At 41.6% G+C, this 20,559-nt stretch overlaps 1 protein-coding gene across 1 annotated transcript in view; it reads left to right on the top strand.

Moving 5' to 3' along the window:
- Nucleotides 1-20,559, top strand: part of acss1 (acyl-CoA synthetase short chain family member 1) — a 70,851-nt gene that overhangs the window by 31,519 nt on the left and 18,773 nt on the right. The window contains exons 4-9 of the mRNA XM_063056331.1: nucleotides 539-714; nucleotides 4,301-4,453; nucleotides 9,229-9,376; nucleotides 12,893-13,030; nucleotides 14,330-14,422; nucleotides 17,603-17,715. Of these exons, the coding sequence (XP_062912401.1) occupies nucleotides 539-714; nucleotides 4,301-4,453; nucleotides 9,229-9,376; nucleotides 12,893-13,030; nucleotides 14,330-14,422; nucleotides 17,603-17,715 (821 nt within the window). The remainder of the gene's footprint in view (nucleotides 1-538; nucleotides 715-4,300; nucleotides 4,454-9,228; nucleotides 9,377-12,892; nucleotides 13,031-14,329; nucleotides 14,423-17,602; nucleotides 17,716-20,559) is intronic.

Here is a 20,559-nt window from a genome sequence, read left to right as displayed (position 1 = left end):
TTGCCACCCCAGTCCGTCTGCCTAAAGGGGGAGGAATCCTGAGTAGGTTAGCGGCAATAGTTGGTATCTGTATGGAGCCAGGAGGAACATGTGGCTGTCACCCAATTAGCAAGAACAATGCACAAGCCACTTTCAAATGCCATGTTGCAAAGCCTGCAAAGGAAATGGAGGAAGTCTTTCATGTTATGCAATGTAGGAACAAACATATTCTGAAGACAATATTTTAAGCTGAAATTTTGCCCATGTGCACATTTTGATTTAAGGGGGGAGGGGGCTGTAGCAAAATATAGAAAGCCTGAGGCAATCACAACTAGTGCAACCCAGGGATATGTATAAGCCTTTTGCTGACTCATGTAAGGGCCCAATACTTGGTTAAGGCAGTTATCCAAAACAGCTGAAAACTGTGTCAAGGCCAAGGTGGTGTCTTCACTCAGTCTCGGGATTTGTTGCAAAGCTTCATTAATCACCCTGCCTTTGCTGGTTGTGGATTTTTATTGTCAATAATATCACGTAACGCTGTTTGTCTTCAATAAATTAGCCCAATGCAAGGTTGTTATCACCTGCAACCAGGGAGTCCGTGGTGGCCGCATTATCGAACTGAAGAGGACGGTGGATGAGGCAGTGAAAACATGTCCCACAGTGAGACATGTTTTTGTAGGTCAGAGAACGGACAAGAAGGTTCCCATGGGTGAGATCGATATACCACTTGAGGAAGTAAGTCACTGTTAAACACAGAACTGTGGTTTCATTTAAATAGGCCTTTTTTTTCATGTTGAAACCGGGGTAATTAGAAACTGCTAAACACAAGAGACTCTGCAGGATGCTGGGAATCTAGAGTAACACAACAAAATGCTGGGGGAACTCTGTAGATCAGGCAGCATCTATGGAAAGGAAAGCTATTCTGGGCTGAGGCTCCTCACCAGGGTTAGAAGCCATTGTTTTGTAAAGGTTTGTTGCTTAATGTTACATGAAGTAGCCGTGTTGTTTGGGCAGTGGTACAGATAATGATGATAGCCAGGAAGCTGGGAGACCACCACAAGGAACAGGTGGCTGGTGCAGGAGTTCCCTGTAGTGATCCCCCTCAAGAACAGGTATAAGCTGGTGGTATAGCTGGCAGTGTAAAAGGCCATCTAAGATTACAGCAGGATATTGATCATCTCCAAAAGAGGGCAAAGGATTGGCATATGAAATTTAACTCAGTCAGACAAGTGCAAAAGGTTGCATTTTGGAATTTAAATCAGAGCAGGTCATACAAAGGGAATAGTAGGGTCCTGGGGAGTATTGTCGAGCAGAGATCTGGGGTGTAAGTACATCATCATCACCGCAATGTGCTTTGTCGTATGATGTAGGCCATCATGATCCCATGACCATGATTGTTCTTGGCAATTTCTCTGCAGAAGTGGTTTGCCATTGCTGTCTCCTCGGCAGTGTCCCGACGAGACAGGTGACCCCAGCTGTTATCAATACTCTTCAGAGATTGTCTGCCTGTCGTCAGTGGTCGCATAACCAGGAATTGTGATATGCACCGGTATTTTGCTCATATGGCCCTTCACCACCTGCTCCCTCGGCTTCAAGTGATCATGATCAGGGGTGGGGGGGTGGCTAAGAAGGTGCTACACCTTTCCCAAGGGTGCCCTGCAGCCTAGTGGAGGGTAGGAGTGCCTTACCCCTCCTTTGGTGGAGACGTATCTCCATGCCGCCACCCAATTAAGTACTTAGTTCCCTGAAATTTGCAAAACAGGTTGACAGGGTGGTGAAGAATATGCATATGGCATGCCTGCCACCATTGGCATGGCATTTTGTACCAGAGTTGCAGGAGTAGGCCATTTAGCCCTTCAAGCCAGCACCACCATTCACTTTGATCATAGCTGATCATCCACAATCAGTACCCTTTTCCTGCCTTCTCCCCATATCCCTTCACTCCGTTATCTTTAAGAGCTCTATCTAACTCTTTTTTGAAAGAATCCAGAGAATTGGCCTCCACTGCCTTCTGAGGCAGAGCATTCCACAGAACCACAACCCTCTGTGTGAAAAAGTTTTTCCTCAACTCCATTCTAAATTGTCTACCCCTTATTCTTAAACTGTGGCCTCTGGTTCTGGACTCCCCCAACATCGGGAATATGTTTCCTGCCTCTAGCATGTCCAATCCCTTAATAATCTTATATGTTTCAATCAGATCCCCTCTCATCCTTCTAAATTCCAGTGTATACAACCCCAGTCGCTCCAATCTTTCAACATATGACAGTCCTGCCATCCCAGGAATTAACCTCGTGAACCTATGCTGCACTCCCTCAATAGCTAGAATGTCCTTCCTCAAATTTGGAGACCAAAACTGTACACAATATTCCAGGTGTGGTCTCACCAGGGCCCTGTACAACTGCAGAAGGACCTCTTTGCTCCTATACTCAACTCCCCTTGTTATGAAGGCCAGCATGCCATTAGCTTTCTTCACTGCCTGCTGTACCTACATGCTTACTTTCAGTGACTGATGAACAAGGACACCTAGATCTCGTTGTACTTCCCCTTTTCCTAACTTGACACCATTCAGATAGTAATCTGCCTTCCTGTTCTTGCCAGCAAAGTGGATAATCTCACACTTATCCACATTAAACTGCATCCGCCTTGCATCTGCCCACTCACTCAACCTGTCCAAGTCACCCTGCATTCTCATAGCATCCTCCTCACATTTCACACTGCCACCCAGCTTTGTGTCATTGGCAAATTTGCTAATGTTACTTTTAATCCCTTCATCTAAATCATTAATGTATATCATTATTGTAAATAGCTGAGGTCCCAGCACCGAGCCTTGCGGTACCCACTAGTCACTGCCTGCCATTCTGAAAAGGACCCATTAATCCCTACTCTTTGTTTCCTGTCTGCCAACCAATTTTCTATCCATGTCAGTACCCTACCCCCAATACCATTTGCTCTAATTTTGCCCACTAACCTCCTATGTGGGACCTTATCAAAGGCTTTCTGAAAGTCCAGGTACACTACATCCACTGGCTTTCCCATGTCCATTTTCATAGTCACATTCTCAAAAAATTCCAGAAGATTAGTCAAGCATGATTTCTCCCTGGTAAAATATGGAACAAGCACCCAGAGAAAGTGGTAGAGTCAGGCATCTAGATTTGGGAAGATACATGGATAGGAAAGGTCTAGGGGGAATATGGGCCAAATCTAGGCAAATGAGATTATCTCAGGAAGGCACCTTAGTTGGGCTGAAGGGCCTGTATACAGTACCTTCGCAAATCTCTTGAGATCCAATTAAATCAGAGTAATATGAGAATACTTGGAAAGGATGAAAGTCTTCCTTGTACATTGCATCTCCCTGGACTTCAGGGCATTCCAAAGATTTTTTACAGCCAATGTACTTCCAAAGGATTGGCAGAGACGCTGCAGTCAGTTTTTTGCATCGGTAGATCCCTTCAGGAGCAATGATAATTATCTTTTTTGATGTGGTTTGAGTTATAAATATTGACTGGGATAAACCGGAGAATTTTCCGACTTTTCTTCAAAAATACCACGGGGATTTTTTTACATGCATATATTAGATGGTGGTTTTATTTTAATAACTTCAAAAATTCAACACCCTTGACTGTATGGTAGTCCAGTTGCAGATCTCGATATTGGTCTGCTTCTTCTCAAGGAAATAAAAGCAAGTGAAAGACACTAATCAATATTTATCAATTAGTCTGCAACAGATACAAATATGAGATGGGGGTTTTGAAGTGAGAGGACAAAAATTAATTACTTCCATCTTTTCTCATGTCATGCCTCAGAAACTAGTATTCCATGACATTGGATTAATAATCTATTCCAGTCTCACAGAGCTGATTTGAAGTCTAACTTCAGTTTTAATATACAGTACCTGAAAATATTTAAAAAAGTGCTGGGCAAAAGTAACAATGAAGTTGTGGTTGAAAATAAAACCCTAGCTGTTTAAGGAATGAAATGACTCTTAAATTCTCTCTGAGGGACTTATCAAGCCATTTTGTTAAGGAAACCCACCTACTGGAAGTTTCAAGTGTAGTCCACTACCTTGTCAGAACACATAAGGCACCAATAACTGCTTTTGCCAGCAATGAACAGAAATATTCAGTGCCCTGGCATCATTGTTTTTCATCCTCTCCCATGAACATAAAGAGTTTTAAGAGACCAAAGACATGGGCAATAAAATGGTTCTGGAGTAATTGAACCCTGTTATTTGGAACACAAGTGTGTTTTGTGGTGTTATCTCTACTAAATACATTTTGTCCTGGAACAAAGACTATCTGTGAATCTGTCCTCTGTTCTGTAGGAAATGGAGAAGGAACAGCCTGTGTGTGATCCTGAATCAATGGAGAGTGAGGACCTGCTGTTCCTGCTGTATACTTCTGGAAGTACGGGGAAACCCAAAGGACTGGTGCATACTCAGGCTGGTTATCTGCTGTATGCATCTTTGACCCACAAGGTATTAGCGGAATAACTCAATGTCTGTAGTGTCGATCTCTCCCCACCACCACCAGCTCTCTCTCTCACACACACACACACACACACGGGTAGAGACAGGCAGACAGCCTTAACTGGTTGTGTGCCTCCCATTAATGAGGAATGCTTTCAATACATGCAATACATTGCTCGAATCCTCATCTGCAGTCCCCATGAAGCTTCCCCAGTGTGGATTGCACCTACAGAATCACTTTTGTCCCATGGGCAGGGAGTACAGTTTAAGGGATGAGGTAACTAACCTCCAAAGAAGGGCTAGATCTGTGGTGATCTAGAGCAGTGCAAACTCTAGGCATGAAATTCCCTCTCTATCCCACACCACTAGATTGCCCTCATGGTCGCCAGGTAAAAGGTAACCAGAGGTTCTGCATGCTCAGCTGGATGTCATCCCATTTAGCCCATGAAGCTTATGCTGCTATTAAGTAACATCATGGCTCATCTGTGAGCCAATTCCCCAATATCCTTTAAGAGTTTTAGTTAAGCAAAAGTTTTAAAATTAAACTAATTGTTCTAATGGGACCTGCCATCAAACTTTGTATGATGATGCTCCCATCAAATGTCATGGGATGTTCTGCTACTCCAGGTTAGCAGTATAAATTCAAGTCATTGTTGCTACTTAATATAAAGCCATAGCCATAGAACAGTGGAGCATGGATGTAGGTGCTTTGACCCAACGAGTCCATGCCAACCATGGTGTCCATCTAGCTAACCACAAATTCCTGCATTCAGCCCATATCCCTCCAGGACCCTCCCCTGCAAGTTCCTCTTAAATGAAGTGATTGTACCTGCCTCAAACACTTCGTCTGACAGATCATTACATCTTCTGCGTGAAAACGTTGACTCTCAAGTCTGTTTTGAAACTTTCTCCTGACCCTAAATCTATGCCCCCTAGCTTTGGACTCCCCTACCGTGGGGAAAATACTGTTACCAGCCACCTTATCAATGCCTGTCATAATCTAAATACACTCAGTGGCCATTTTATTGGGTATTTCCTGTACTTAATAAAGTGGCCACTGAGTGTTTATTCGTGGACTTTTGCTGCCATCCAATTCAAGGTTCGATGTGCTATGCATTCAGAGATGCCCTTCTGCAAACCAGTGTTGTAACTTGTCTTTATTTGAGTTACTGCCGCCTTCCCGTCAGCTTGAATCAGTCTGACCAGTCTGACCTATGTTGTTAAGGTGTTTTTGCCCACAGAACTCCTACTCATTGGATGATTTTTTCATTTTTTGCACCATTCTTTGTAAACTGTAGAGACTGTTGAGTGCGAAAATCCCAGGAAATCATCAGTTTCTGAGATATTCAATCCAGACTAACAATTGAGAGATGCTAGCCAACCTTCAGTCTTTGAGAACTTTACCAGTGGTTAATGATGAAGCAAATGTCTCCGCAAAAGCTTCTGCAATTCCTTCCTTAGCCTTCCATAAAGTCTGAGGATGTACTTGGTTGGGTCCTGAGAAGTTATCCACCTTCATACACTTTACGGCTGCAAGTACCTCCTTCCTGGTAATACGGGTGTTCTGAAAATCATCTTCACTCCCTCTTCTCTCGCGCAACCATGACTTGTTCCTCAGTAAACAATGAGGAGAAATATTCATTGAAATCCCACCCATCTCCTGTAGCTCGCATATGTCAAGAGACCCCCTGGAGATGAAGCTCAGCACAGCTGTTTCCAGGAGGGTGAGTGGCTTTAACTGGGTTGCTGGCTGGATTGTGGCTGATTGCTGCTTTGTTAATTGTGCAATGTTAATTGCCAAAAGGTGCTGGAGTCCGAACTGTTTATGCCGTCCACTATTGTGAATGAGTCAGCAATTCATCTGAAAGGAATCATAAAGCCTCTGCCAAAACATTTGGCTTACAGAAACATTCTTTGTTAGTAATACATTCACAGTAATTGAAACTTCTTCACCAGTATAGTTATGACTGGTATGAACAAGAATTTATTGCCAATTTACTGCAGTTCCAGTTATTATCAGCGTATTCCACTTATATATAGGGTATATTTCATCTGGACAAATATATTGGCTATGAATGAAGCTAAGTTTGGCCAGGTTTGGCGTATGAACTTGAAGACTGGAAGAGCTGACGCTAGCACTGGGAAGTATGTTAACTGGGACTGCCACATTAACCCGGTGTAAGGCCGAGCCAGCAAAAGTATATACTTGCAGGCCAAACCAAGAAGCAAAGAAATAAAACAAAATGATTGGGATATCATAATGGATTGATCTTGTAAAACTTTTTTAGCCCGCTTCAGAACGCCCAGACTTGTCTTATGTTCTTTTCCTCCCAAACTACCGCCACCACTGCCTGGAGGAAAGTCTGGGGAAGAAGCAAATTTTTGCAGATTCCATTATTGGCATTTTAACCTTCACCTACCAGCCCAAACATGCTCCCTTTAATGACATTGATGACCATGTATATTATCTACAGAATGTAAGAACATCTCATCCAGGCTTCTTTGACAACACCCCATCCTCCAGCTAGAAAGATGAAACACCAAGAATGCCATTTCTGGTTTAACATACAAGGCTCTATCTCCTGCATATCAATAGCAGCCGAGGAAAATAAGTTGCTCATTCCAAGGTTGTGATGGCAGTGGTGAGGGCAGTGATTGTAATGAAAAGTGGTTATAGTGCTGTGATACTGAAGTAGTAATTAGGTTTGTACAGGCTGGTTCAAGAACCGAATGGCTGAAGCAAAGATAGCTGGTGGTGTGGGACTTCAGGCTTCTGGTTACAGTTGGTTAAATTCCTACATTATGAAATCACAAACTGATGTTCCTATTCCCAACATGGGATAAAAGTTCAATTTTGAAGTGGGTGTAAAAAGAGAGAGATCCATTGCCAGCCATTAACACATTTTGCAAAGTTGGGTAGATAGGTTCACAAAGTTGCCAATAGAACGTCTGGGACCCTGATCTTTATTTTATTGACTGGGGAAAGAGTAGCCTCCAAAAGGTAAATAAAAACAAGAACTCGAGCTATAAAAGTTTGCTCCAGCTGGAGTATGGTGTCCAATAACTGAGGCTACGTCCACACTAGACCGGATAATTTTGAAAACGCCAGTTTCACGTAAAAACAACAGGCGTCCACACTAGGTGTTTTTAAAGATACCTCTGTCCGCATTAAAACGGATATTTGGGTGAATCTCCTCCTACTGGGCATGCGCAGGACACATAGAAAACAAGCGAAGAGGAAACAGTATACTTGGTGCGCGTTTGTCCAGTTACAGACTAGAAAAACTTAAAAGGAAATTGTCAAACGAAAGACTTGGTGTGCGTTTGTCCAGAAACATTTCCTACAGCCATAGTCTCTTCACCGATGAAAGTGGCGACAGCTACAACTAAAAGCAATAAGGCTTATTACTGGGCAAAAGTGAAATTTGCTGTGACCTCATTTGTTTGCCTTTGCTTTTGCCATGTCTTTGTGTATTATTTTGCTGTATTTAACATGTGTAATTAAATGAGTTACTGGGCAAAAGTGACAATTGCATCTATTGAATGTTTGCACAAGCAATACATTAATAAAGCACCTTGTTAAATGTATAAAACATGTCTGCATCAGTGTTATCTTGTATTTCCATACAATGTTACATTAGGCTGTTACACATCTATTGTCAGATGTCGTTGTGGTGTTGGAGGTTGTGTTCAAGAAAACAATGAAATGCCGCACTGTCGCCACCATCTGTTCCGGCACATCATGACAGCGTTTTAAAAAATAGCTGGTTACCCCGTACACACTACGCCGGACATTAGGCGTTTTCAGATTTATCCACTCTGGAGAGCGTTTCTGAAAATCTCCATTTTCGGGGGAGGAAAACGCTGTTTCAGTGTGGACAGAGGGTCAAAACGAAGAGAAAAAGCTTCTGGTCTAGTGTGGATGTAGCCTGAGATCATGCTTTTGGAAAAAATCATGATTTGCTTTTACAGAGGACAGTGCTACATGAATAGACCAGAAAAACGGGAGGTTCCCATTAAAAAAATGAGAAGGGGTTTGAGAGAAATGTTTATTATGAAAAATTTATGCAAAGTAAAGGTAAATCATTGCATTTGATTAAAAAATTAACATGGAGCATAGTTAGAGTGAAAGAATCAGAGGCAACTTGAGCAAAAGCATTATTTTACTGAATATGTATTTGGATTGAACTGCCTGAAAAAGTGCTGGAAATAGAGTTTACAGATGATACTACCCACATGTGGGATAAGAGCAGGGAAGTAGGATTAAATGGAAAATGCTTTGAAGGGAGTGGTACGGACCCAGTGGGCTGAATATCCTCTTGCATAGTTTTATTTTTATCTCAAACACTTAGATATGTAAAACTATTCTTTTAACATCAATGCATCAAAATTTCCATCTACCAACATGTGAGCACTTTGATCACCAGAATTGCAGTGGGGAGGCAGTAACTGAGATGGGTCTTTCCAGCAAAATCCCCATTCTTAGAATGTGTGGAAGAAACCCCGAAGAACTTGTATCATTCATAATGATTTCCATTTGGCAATCTGAGGCCATGTAATGATGATAGCAAGAAAATCCCTAATATGATCTAATAAACGTCTTTGCTCTTTTATTTTCTAAAGGCTTTCACATATTTGCCAGATGGATTGCAAATATATGTGTCAGAAAATGTACCTTCAAGGCTCTAGCTTTTTTTTTCTGTAAAATAGATTTTAAAATAGTGCATGACACAGAGGCTACTGTCTAAGGCTGAACTTATAAAAATATAACTTTTATCTTTCAGTATGTCTTCGATTATCAGGAAGGTGACATTCATGGTTGTGTGGCAGATATTGGCTGGATTACAGGCCACAGTTATGTGGTTTATGGTCCACTCTCCAATGGTGGGACCACCGTCTTATTTGAAAGCACTCCTATCTATCCAGATCCAGGTGAGCAAGATGTATCGTCACAAGGCCAGTCTTTTCATCCAGTTGTATTCTCTTTGACCATCACTTGATGGAAAATTGTTAGGGTTAGATTGCTGTGGCTTCTCTTTACAGAGATGAAGATAAAATTAGAGTGGATTTGATGACATAATTGAATTCTGACCTACATATCTAAAGTAAATTCTGTTGGCTTCAGGCAAGTGTGCTTGCTCTACGGAGAACTGTAAAATGGAAAACTGCAGGTTCAGGGTCGTCATTAACACAAGTCATCTGAATGGTTTACACACTCATCTCTCGGTTTCCACTAGGTAACTTGGCTAAAATCAACTGTAGTGCATTTGTTGAATACAATTGTTAAAGGGCAAACTTTACCAACAAAGCTTTCTATTTTGGAACTCACTGGGATATAATTAGTTAATTATGGAATGCAGTGTCAATAAATGCTGTTTTTCAGACAGAATTAGGGATTTTTGTGGATATGTATAGATAATCTTACTATATACTATTGTTAACTTATTTTATCCATATTTATAATAACACAGAAAGAAACTATTCAGCCTGTCAGACACTTGTAGCTCTCACAAGGGCAACCTCAAGCGCCTGATTACCCTTCTCCTTATCTCCCTATAACTCTGCACCTTATTCTCTCTCTTACAAGCCCACTAAATCCCATTGATTCTTCTTTGCCATTGTAGGTGAGTAGGAATTGCTGCTGTAATCATTGGCGGGATGTTAACTTGCATGACTGTGTAGCATTGACAAGACGTTGAGGAACTGGACCTGTTCCATTTGCCATACTTCTCCTATCTGATGTTGGGTGCTTGCAAAGCAAGGTGTGTGTCTGCTTACTGGCATCTAGCACCTCTGGGAAGTTCACAATCTCTCTTAAACTGTGGGCTCACCCCTCCTAATTCTCTCCAGAAAAGGAAAAATAAATACTCTCCTCCTCCTGCAACCTTCCTTATTCTGCAGTGTACATCACTGAAACCTCTGGGGCAATTTTAAAGGTGCATTCACTTGGAAATTAATGATTGCAGTGCTATGGTGATTTCATCTCCAGCATGTGAAGACATGCTTACTAAACACAGGCACCTAATGCGTCATTCCTCTTTGAGAGTCAAAATGGAAAATGGTTCTCTGAAGTTTCTTGCTAAAAATGACTTTCTTCCCCTCCTCCTCTGTCCCACCTTGTGTACTTCTGCTCATTATCCTTGTCATGCTATAGTCTAAGGGAATGGCTATAACCCTTGGGTTGTCACCAAGCAGTTTTTAGGGGTAACTTTTCAGTGTGGCAGTGTTGAAGTACAGACAAATCCCTTCCTCTTTTTTTAGTATCAGCAAGAAGTCTAAAGTTGCGCTCACAAGTAGAAATGAATCAACACTTGGTCGAAGTTAAGCTGTAACTAACCCCTGACCCGGATATACCCCTTAAATGGTACACAGGGATGCTCAGTAATAGGGCCCCTTTCTGCTGCTGAGTGTCTTTAGTTGCTGCATCATTAAATTCTAATATGACAACACTGGTGTTAAATTATATTGTTCCTTTGCTTGGCACATGTAGACCTTCACCCAAATTCATGGATCGTAGAACAATTTTTCCATGTGGTTTGCTGATGCATAGTGGAAATAATTGCACAATTAATAATGTTATGGTCAAAATTTACAGCCTTAGACTGTAAAAATTGTAAAACAGTACAACTGCCTGTTTCCCATCTGTTGTGTTAGTCACTTTTGGTGAAGCTGGGTGAAACGGAAGGATAGCTCGTAGTGAATGCATCATCGGACAGCACGTGCATTAGTTGCCTTTACAGCCTTAATTGTAGACTTCTTGCTCTGATTTATTCTGAGCAAGAAGTCTACATATTTTAATTCTACACACTGAATCAAAGTCCTTCATCCTTGGATATGCTTAATGTAGTGAGAAGCAGCTGTAGTGGCATCCAATAGATCATTTGGCAAAAGGGACTATTTATGGTACAGAATCTGTCTTGGGTCTCAGAAAAAATTTTCTTGTTGGGCCACTGATACAAATGAAGGAAACAGTCATTATTGGTTGAAAAACAACCAGAAGCTCTAGTTAAAGTAATTAAGCCAAAGGGATATAAGAAAAATGAGTTAAGAGCAGCCTGGTTTTTAAAGCTGATTAGCACTCAATGGTCACTTTATTAGGTACCTCCTGTACTTAATAAAGTGATCATCGGTGCACAGTATTTTTGTGGTCTTCAACTTCAGTAGCTCATCTACTTCAAGGTTCTATGTGTTGTGCCACTGTTGTAATGTGTGGTTATTTGAGTTACTGTCGATTTCCTGTTGGCTTAAACCGGTCTGGCCATTCTCCGCTGACCTTTCTCATTAACAAGGTGTTTTTGTTCACTGAACTGCTGCTCACTGGATGTTTTTTTGTACCAATCTTTGTAAATTCTAGAGTCTGTTGTGCATGAAAATCCAAGGAGATCAGCAGTTTCTATTCTCAAACTACCCTGTCTGGCACCAACAATCATTCCATAGTCTAAGTCACTTAGATCACATTTCTTCCCCATTCTGATGTTTGGACTGAACTGACCATGTCCGCATGCTTGTACACATTGAGTTGTGCTACATGATTGACTGATTAGATATTTGCATTAACGAGCAGGGGCGCGGGTGTACCTAATAAAGTGGCCACTGAATGTATGTCAACTTTGGAGGTTTAAAGAAAAACAGAGATGACTGTGTTTGTATAAGTGCCAGTAATGAAAGGCTGTGACGTAAAACAGCAGCAAATTAGATTGTTCAGCGCAATTACCAGGTCACTGTGGATCATATGGGAGTAGGAAACAAACAGCATTGACTGACTTGTTATGACTAAATCTAGTGGAACTCCTCTTTCCTGGTAATTTAGTGGCAGACTTGATAAGAGTTACTGATCTATTAGCAAATTTGTCAATCATCAATCCCTCTCTGGAACTGAAAAATATGGAGAAGATGCATTACACATTAATAAACTGAGAATTTATTAGTAACATTGCACCAGCCAATGAATGGGGATTAGGTGGAATACCTGTTTCTGTGAAGAACTGTATGACCTCTGTGGAGATTACAACAAACAGTTCATTGTACGGCAGGCAAATCCAATTTTAACTAGGCACAGTTTTCTTTGTAAATAGTGGAAGGAACAACAAGTATGACAGCTTCTTCCAATAAACACAGAACAATGTAGTGAATGGAAGATGATTTTATTGAAATAATGAGTGAATAATCAATTTCAACCACATGCAACAGCATGATAAACAAGTTTGATTCACATGGGAGTTCCAAATCATCTCCACTCTGGTTGGTTATAGTGTGTAACTGACAGCAGCCTTTAGTAAATGGGATTCCTTGCACCTGAGAGAAAATTTGAGGCAATTAGGAAACACCTAGTGTTCCAGTGTTCCATTACTAAGCAACATTATAAGGAAATTGGATTAGTTGAGCTGGATTTCTGGTCACATGAAGCTGAAGTGTGCAATCCTTAATCTTTATGTTTTGCTTATATAGGTAGATACTGGGAGACAGTGCAGCGGTTGAAGATCAATCAGTTCTATGGGGCCCCAACAGCCATTCGTCTGCTGCTGAAGCATGGAGACAGTTGGGTATCCAAGTATGATCGATCATCCCTGAAGACACTAGGCACAGGTAAATGACAATGGCTTCTAGCTGAACTCTACACCTTGGTGAGAGATCAGTACATTATCCACCAATTCATTCATGGAGACCAAGATACGCTGTGGGCCTGTCAACCTTTAGTTCATGGGCTGAAGAATTTCCATGGGAATTTCCATACATCCCAACTAACTGAAGCGAATCTGGTCTTACTGAGGGCTGGCTTCATCCTATGCTTCAGTGAGCCTGAACATTTTGCTGCATATCATGGTATTACTCAATGACCTTGGGGAGGTTGTGCGACTCGTAACCTGACTAAGGCTTGAGGTCTGATGAAAATGAGAGAAGGGATGAAATTAACCAAGTCAGAGTTGTGGGTGGGGAAGGGATGTCCAAACGGATCAGGGACTGAGGTTCGGTGGGGGTTGCCTTGAATTATCAAAGTATTGAGTAGAGGGTAGCCTTGAATGGTTGGTACTGAGGCTGGATTTCTAAGACTGGGGCCAAGTATTATGGAGAGTGGCTGAGGAATAGGTTGGTGTTCAGTTAAGTGGTACTGATGGTAGGGATAGGCTGTGAGTAAAGCTGATTGAATTGGGGCCTTTCTTTGTGGGAGGAGGTTTCTGAAGTTGGATTTAACTGTGGCCTGAAGTTTGGGTTTGAGGACTGCGGGGAGGAACAGAAGATTAGTGGTGATCATGACCTCAATACAGATCTTGGTGGATCTGGATCTGAAGGATTGAGGGGATTGCATAAGCTTTGGCAGCAATGGGAGAACAGGAGGGGCCCTGAGGGTAATAGGAGAATTGATGGGTTTTAGAGGGTTTGAGGGGATTTAGGAAGATTGTAAGAGCTTCTAAGGGCAGCATGAGAAGGACTGAATGGTGCTAAGGATCACAGGATGAATTAAAGGGTTGGAAGTGACGTGAGATTAGGAGGATGAAAGGGCTTAGGGACGTTGTGGAATTTGGAGGAGTTTTGTGGGGGACCAGATAGTTGGAAGAATCCAAGGAGCTTCAGAGGAGGGGGTAATTCAGGAGGATTGGTGAATTGGGGTTTGGACCTTGATGAGTTGCAACAACATCAGAGCAGATCAGGATAGTGCCATGTGAATGAGGAGTGGGCTGAGCAGAAGGATAGAAGAGAAAGGTTTCCCTGCAATACTCGAAAGAAGTATAGACGGGGAATGACACAACTTGGTGCGTGACTGATACAGAGGTGAGAACACAAGGGAGGGAAGTTTCTGACTGAATTTCAACTGTGACACAAAACAACCTATAACCAGCTGTTAATATGTGCTGTATGGATTAAGTAATAATATTTCTCTTGCAGTTGGGGAACCTATTAACCACGAGGCCTGGCAGTGGTATCATAATGTTGTGGGGGAAGGCAGATGTACCCTCGTAGATACCTGGTGGCAGACAGGTGAGGACTTCACTCAGCAAACCAAGAAGGTTGGTCAATTAGAAGATCCAGCACTGAAATTAGATGCAACCATTCCTCCAATGTTAGTTTTGTCAGTATCCAACACATCTGTTACACACTATCTGAGGCTGCTCTTCAACTGACAAGCTCTGAATTCTAAAATCCCTTTCTTGATCACTCCTCCTTTATGATGCTCCTTAAAGACTGGGACTGAACTTTATATCCCATCCTGATACTCCTTTTCAGCTTGGCATTTACGTTCATCAGACTATGTTCCAGTAAGTTGTTGTGTTTTAGAGTCTGCATTGACAATTTTGTATCAGCTATTGGGCTGGTTAAAGGAGATAGTTTAAACCTAAACCTAGAGCAAACTGGTAATCCCATAGCTAATAATGTCAGTTTAGTCAGAATGCAGGGAAGGATGGAGAAACAAAAATTATGAAAATAATAACAATGCCTCCCAACCTTGGTTTGATTGTCATTGGAACTACACAATCTGTCCACTTTGTTCTGAAATGTTATTTAGCTGTTGCAGCCATCGTGTTACACTGGAGAAGCTGTTCCCTAACATTCTTGTAAGGGGATTTCGGTGATGATTTGGTTATAATGTTTAGCTAAGACCTAAGGCATCAAAGAATGCAATTCTAAGTAATCTTGCTCAGCTCTGAAGAGTCAGTAACAGACTGATGGGACAGCTGATAACCTGATACAAGCAGGAAGAAACTAGGAAGTTGGAGAATTTGATAGATTTATTTATGTATTTAGAGATACAGCACAGAGTAGGCCCATCTGCCCCAAATAACCTGCCTATTTAACCCTAGCTTAATCAAGGGATAATTTACGATGACCAATTAACCTACTAACTGATATGTTTTTGGAATATGGGAGGAAACCAGAGCATCTGTAGGAAACACACGCGTTCCACGAGGGGGAGATCCAAACTCCATTACAGATGGCATTGGAATTGAACTCTGAACTCCAGAATACCCCAAGCTGTAGTGGCATCATGCTAACCACTATGCTACCGTGGCACTATAAAGTGAGCTGTTTTCCCTAAAGTTCACTTTGGAGCTCATTGTAACAACGCGGGATGGCTGCCTAGAGATAGTTCAAAGTGGCAGAGAATTAGTTAAAGTGGTGGGCAACTGGAAGCTCAGAACACAATACCGTGAGAGAAAAGGAGCAGGGGTAGGCCACAAGGCCCCTCAAGCTGTCCCTGCCATTCAATATCATCATGGGTAATCTACGCTGGCCTCAACTCCTTTTCTGTGCCAGTTCCACGTAGTCCTCCATTCTGCAATTTTACAAGTATTGCCCTATCGCCGCTTTAAATATATTTATTAATCCGGCCTCCATCACCTTTGAGAAAATACCAGAAATTCATCTCTCTATTCTATGCACCTCATTTTTAAATGACCACTCTCTTATTTTGTAGCCACGGTATCTCCCTTGTTCGTGATCCATTGACCAGTGAAAACATCTCAGTATCTACACTGTCAAGTCCCATCAGGATCTGATGTGTTTGAATAAGTTTACCCCTCATTCTTTTGTGGACTGAATGTTGGTGCTGCACAAAGTGATTGCACCATCCGTGTCTGGTTAATTCAATGCAGACAAGATCACGTTGTGGGCATCACATGCAGTATGCTAGATTGGAATTACTTGGTTTCCTGCATGATGGGAAGGGAAGAGATGATACATCTTCTGCAGTTGAATGGGAAGGTGTCACAAGATGTGGAGCAGTTGGTGGGCTTGGAAGAACAGATGAAGAGTTTGAAAAAGGAACACACCTGCAAAATACTGAAATACGACTTGGAGCTGTTGGTAATTGTGAAAGACTTTCCGTTGAACATGGATGCTGCTGGGGTGGAAGAAGCAGACCAGGGAAAGTCTGTTCTTACTCTGTTCAGGAGGAGAGGGAGCAAGAGCAGAGGTGTGGGAACTAAAAGAAAGCCAATGTGAGTTTGTTAGAACCAAGTGATGAAGAAACAAGATGTATAAAGACAATACAGCTCTGGCATGCTTATTACAGAAGGCAATTTAGCCCTTTGAGTCCAAGCTGACTCCCAGCAAAGTATCAGTTCCCATCATGTTATTCCCTTGTAGACCTACAACTTATTCTTTCACATGCCCAAGGAGTTCCTTTTTTCATTCTTTGACATTTATCAACATTGAGGTGTAATTTGCAAGAGCCATTTCACCTCCTGGCCTATCTGGGATATGTGAGAAAACTGGACAGCCAAAGGAAATGTGTCAGGGAGACAATGTGAAAATTCCACCCAGGAGATACTTGAGGTCAGGAATGAAGTGAGGACACTGTCACTGTGAGTAAGTGAGTAACAACTGCACCATGTACTGCCTAATGATAGTGCCTATAGACTTGCAGAAAGCTTTTAGTAAGTGACTCATACCCAGATGATTAGTTAAATTGTAGATCATGGGATAAGTGAGGCAATAGCAACAAGGATACCAAATTAGTTCAGGGATAGAAAACAGAGCTGTGGTGAAAGGTTGTTATTTGGATTGTAAAGAAGTTCACAGTGATAGTCTCCACATTTCTATCTTATTTATCTTGGAGATTGGAGAAGATGGTACATCTTCTGCAGAGTGTCTCAAAGGGCCAAATAGCCTATCTCTGCTCCTGTGTCTTATGGTACAATTTGAAATGAGTAAATTAAATGCAAAGTTTACTGTGATTGTTTGGTTTTCAATATATTCTTGGTATTGGCATATGGGTTGGTATTAGTTTATTATTGTTACGTGTACAATGAAGAACTTTGTGCGTGTGCTACCCAGGCAGTTCATGCCATGAGTAAGTACATTGTGTTGTAAAACAGAATGCAGAACATCCTGTTGTAAAACCGAATGCAGAACAGAAAAGATTTCTCTATTCTTAACATCTATTGTTAAGAGAACATGGAGCAATTCCATTTTCTCCAAATAACTTGGCACTAAGGCAATTCAAGATTTGAAATCACTGTCGGAAAGAGAGACTCCTAATGGTGCTGAGAAAGTTGGGGAATATTTAATGTGTTTAGTAACTGGTTGAAATGGTCCTCCATGAATTATATTTCATAGAAAAATCTGACAGTATGAGGAAATGATTTCAAATTTACTTCACTTTCTATAGTACTCTGCGATCTGAAATAGGAATTTCAACATGCTTCCATTTATAAACAGAAACCGGTGGGATATGCATATCTCCACGTCCTTCAGAGGAGGGAGCAAAGATTGTACCTACAATGGCCATGAGACCATTCTTTGGCATTGAACTTGCCTTAATGAGTGAGAAGGTAAGATGCTGGTTAATTGTCCAATAGCATTAATAATACCAGTGTAACAAAGAAAATCAAGCACAGGCTTGTTCCAAGCTTCCTCTTATATAAGTGTCTGTAAATCTTGACTGAAGCAACCGAGGGTGAAAAGACTGATTATGCTGAAACCTATTCTGTGTCACACCAATATGACCCTTGGCTTTCAGTCAAGAACAACATTAATTTTGTCTGGAATGGAATAAGTGAAAAGATGCCAAATATGTCCTTGAACTCAAAAAAACCCGACATCTTTCGATCATGATCTTGACAGCAGCAGCAGGAATAGTCAAACCCAGTTCTGTCACCATCCTTGGCTATATGCGTGCTGTTTTAGCTAAAGTTATTGGGTGACAATCAAGCCTAAAGGTGTCACAATGTGTGCTGGCAATCTCAGAACTCACATGCGGAGGAAAGATAGACTCTGATGTAGAGATGGTGATGAGAAATTATTCATAATAATGCCCAAAGAACATCAGTGGCTCAACTGAGCAACACCATGAGAAGTGACATTCTCAAAACCAGGACCCTGCAATTAGTGCTTATTGTAGTGGTCACCAACCTTTTTAAGCCCAAGATCCCCTACCTCGACCTTAGTGAAAGGCAAGATCTACCTACTAAATCGTTTAGAGAAAAAACAGCTCAGATTGTACTGCCAATTTGAGGCCTTTTATTTGGGCTAATTGTATTTGAATTACACAAAATACTTTTGTCAAACTTTCAAATTAATTCAAACAAGTAAACACTGTAACTAGCATATCTTTCTTTAAGAATATTACAATACTTCACACCTTTAATTCTAAGTTTCATTATTTAATTTTATATCAACACGAAAAATAAATGAATAAAAATTGACTGTTGCACTCAGTGTGATGACTGGGGCTGAATACTTATTGCTAGTTCCCCGAAATTTGGCTCATAACTACAGACAGCCAGTCTGAGACAGACTGTGAGGTGTCTGTCAGCAAGACAGCTCCTGTACTTAGATTTAATAATTTTTCATCTGTGAAAATGCAATTTCACATAGATAAGTTGACCCGAAGTAGGCACTGACTTTTAGTGCTACAAAACCAACGCGCACACTGCGCGTTGCTGGGGTTCCATCAGTAGTAATCGCCACCAGTTTATGAATGGGCATGTCATTTTCATGGACATATTTTTTTAAACTCGTTGTAAATATCCTCACCTCTTGTTCTCTCCTTTAATTGCAAAAGAGTGAAGAAGTCCTCCTTTGTTGTAAAATCCTGGAAAGCCATTCTGACAAATACAACAAGCTGAGCTGTTTGCATTACATCCAGGGATTCATCGAACTGTAGTGAAAAATATCCACGTCCTCTGACAGTGACTCTACCCTCCTTGTCACTGTTGCAGGGTCAAGCGGTATATTATGTATTGCGGTTGTGATGTCGTTTTTGTTTTTAAAGTCATTAAAACAGTCTTTGCGGTAATGGCCGTTGCTTCCTTGAATAAACCGCCATCTGTAAAAGGCTTCTTGTGTTCAGCCAAAGGGTGACTTACACGAAATGATGCTTCAATAGCAGCCTTATTTTGAGCAGCATGTTTTGTGAAAAATGATTGCTGGGCCTTGAACCCCGATTTCAGCTCTTCAGCTTTCCTGGCACGAATTGCGCTGTTTGGGGGGGGCGCGGGGGGGGGGTTAGGTGTCTTTAAATTTCTGGTGGTTGGTGTTGTGGTGCCGCTCCAGATTCCCTCTTTTAGTGAGTGCTTGTGTTTGGTGGCACAACATACATTCACACTTGTCTTTCACAAAGGTAAATAGAAATTCCTCTTCCCATTCTGGATGGAATTTGTATGTTTTCGCCTTCTTTCGTGGAGCGTCCACCATGCTATCAGGATATCACGAGCGCGTGCTGTATATCGATGTTTGCTTTAGTTTGTACTCTTATCCAGTGGTCCTCAACCTCTGGGCCGCGAAGAATACAGCGGTACAGCTAATTAATTAGGTGCCGCCCGGCCTCTGATCTGGGCCGATATTTACATGCCGGGTGGTACCTAATTAATTAGCTTGTTTATTTCGGCTTTCTTCTTAAAGATGTGCTGGGTGCGTTCCAACTACCGCTGTACCGCTGCATTCTTTGCTGCCCAGTGGTTGGGGACCACTGCGTATCTAATTTAATTGGTCACTTTGATGCAGCACAAGCTACGCTGAAAACGCAGTTCATGGCGGGGGCTGCTACACACATGAGCAGTGGGCAGAAAGAACGGAACTAAAACCCCGCAAACTGGAAACAATTTCTCTTTACAAACAGCTTTGTAGCAAAAGTATTGCTATATTACCATTATCCTAGTGAGTATTACTTATTTTTATAACGCTCACATTGCAACAGTATTTGTGTATTTATTTTTGATTTTTTTCGGGATCTACTGGGAAAGTCTCAAAGATTGACCGGTCGATCGCAATCGACGGGTTGGCAACCCCTAGCTTATTGGGTGTCTGCTTAAATAATCCAAGTAACATGGAATTCCCAAGCCTATCAAAATAAACTTAACCAGCTTAAACAGAAAGCGCCAGGAGACTGCATTACAAAGAGTGAGTTACTTGAGAAGGACACAAGGAACACTAAACAATTAATGGTTCTCATTGAACAACAATTAAACAATTGAGGTGCTCCAAAAACCTTGGCGCCCAATGCTCTCTGGTGCCCCCCACAGGCCCGAAGAGCTCATTACAAAAGGATTGTTGCACCATCTCTTTAGATCGGCTAATTCAGCACAGGCATCCTTACAGACACCATCAACCCAAAGTTAACAGTTTATGGGTTCAAGTGCTCCACCTGGAGAAAAAAAAAGCCTAAGGAAATTATT

Source organism: Mobula hypostoma, chromosome 8 (assembly GCF_963921235.1).
Source record: "Mobula hypostoma chromosome 8, sMobHyp1.1, whole genome shotgun sequence".
NCBI lineage: Eukaryota > Metazoa > Chordata > Chondrichthyes > Myliobatiformes > Myliobatidae > Mobula > Mobula hypostoma.
This window is presented reverse-complemented; position numbering and strand designations above follow the sequence as displayed.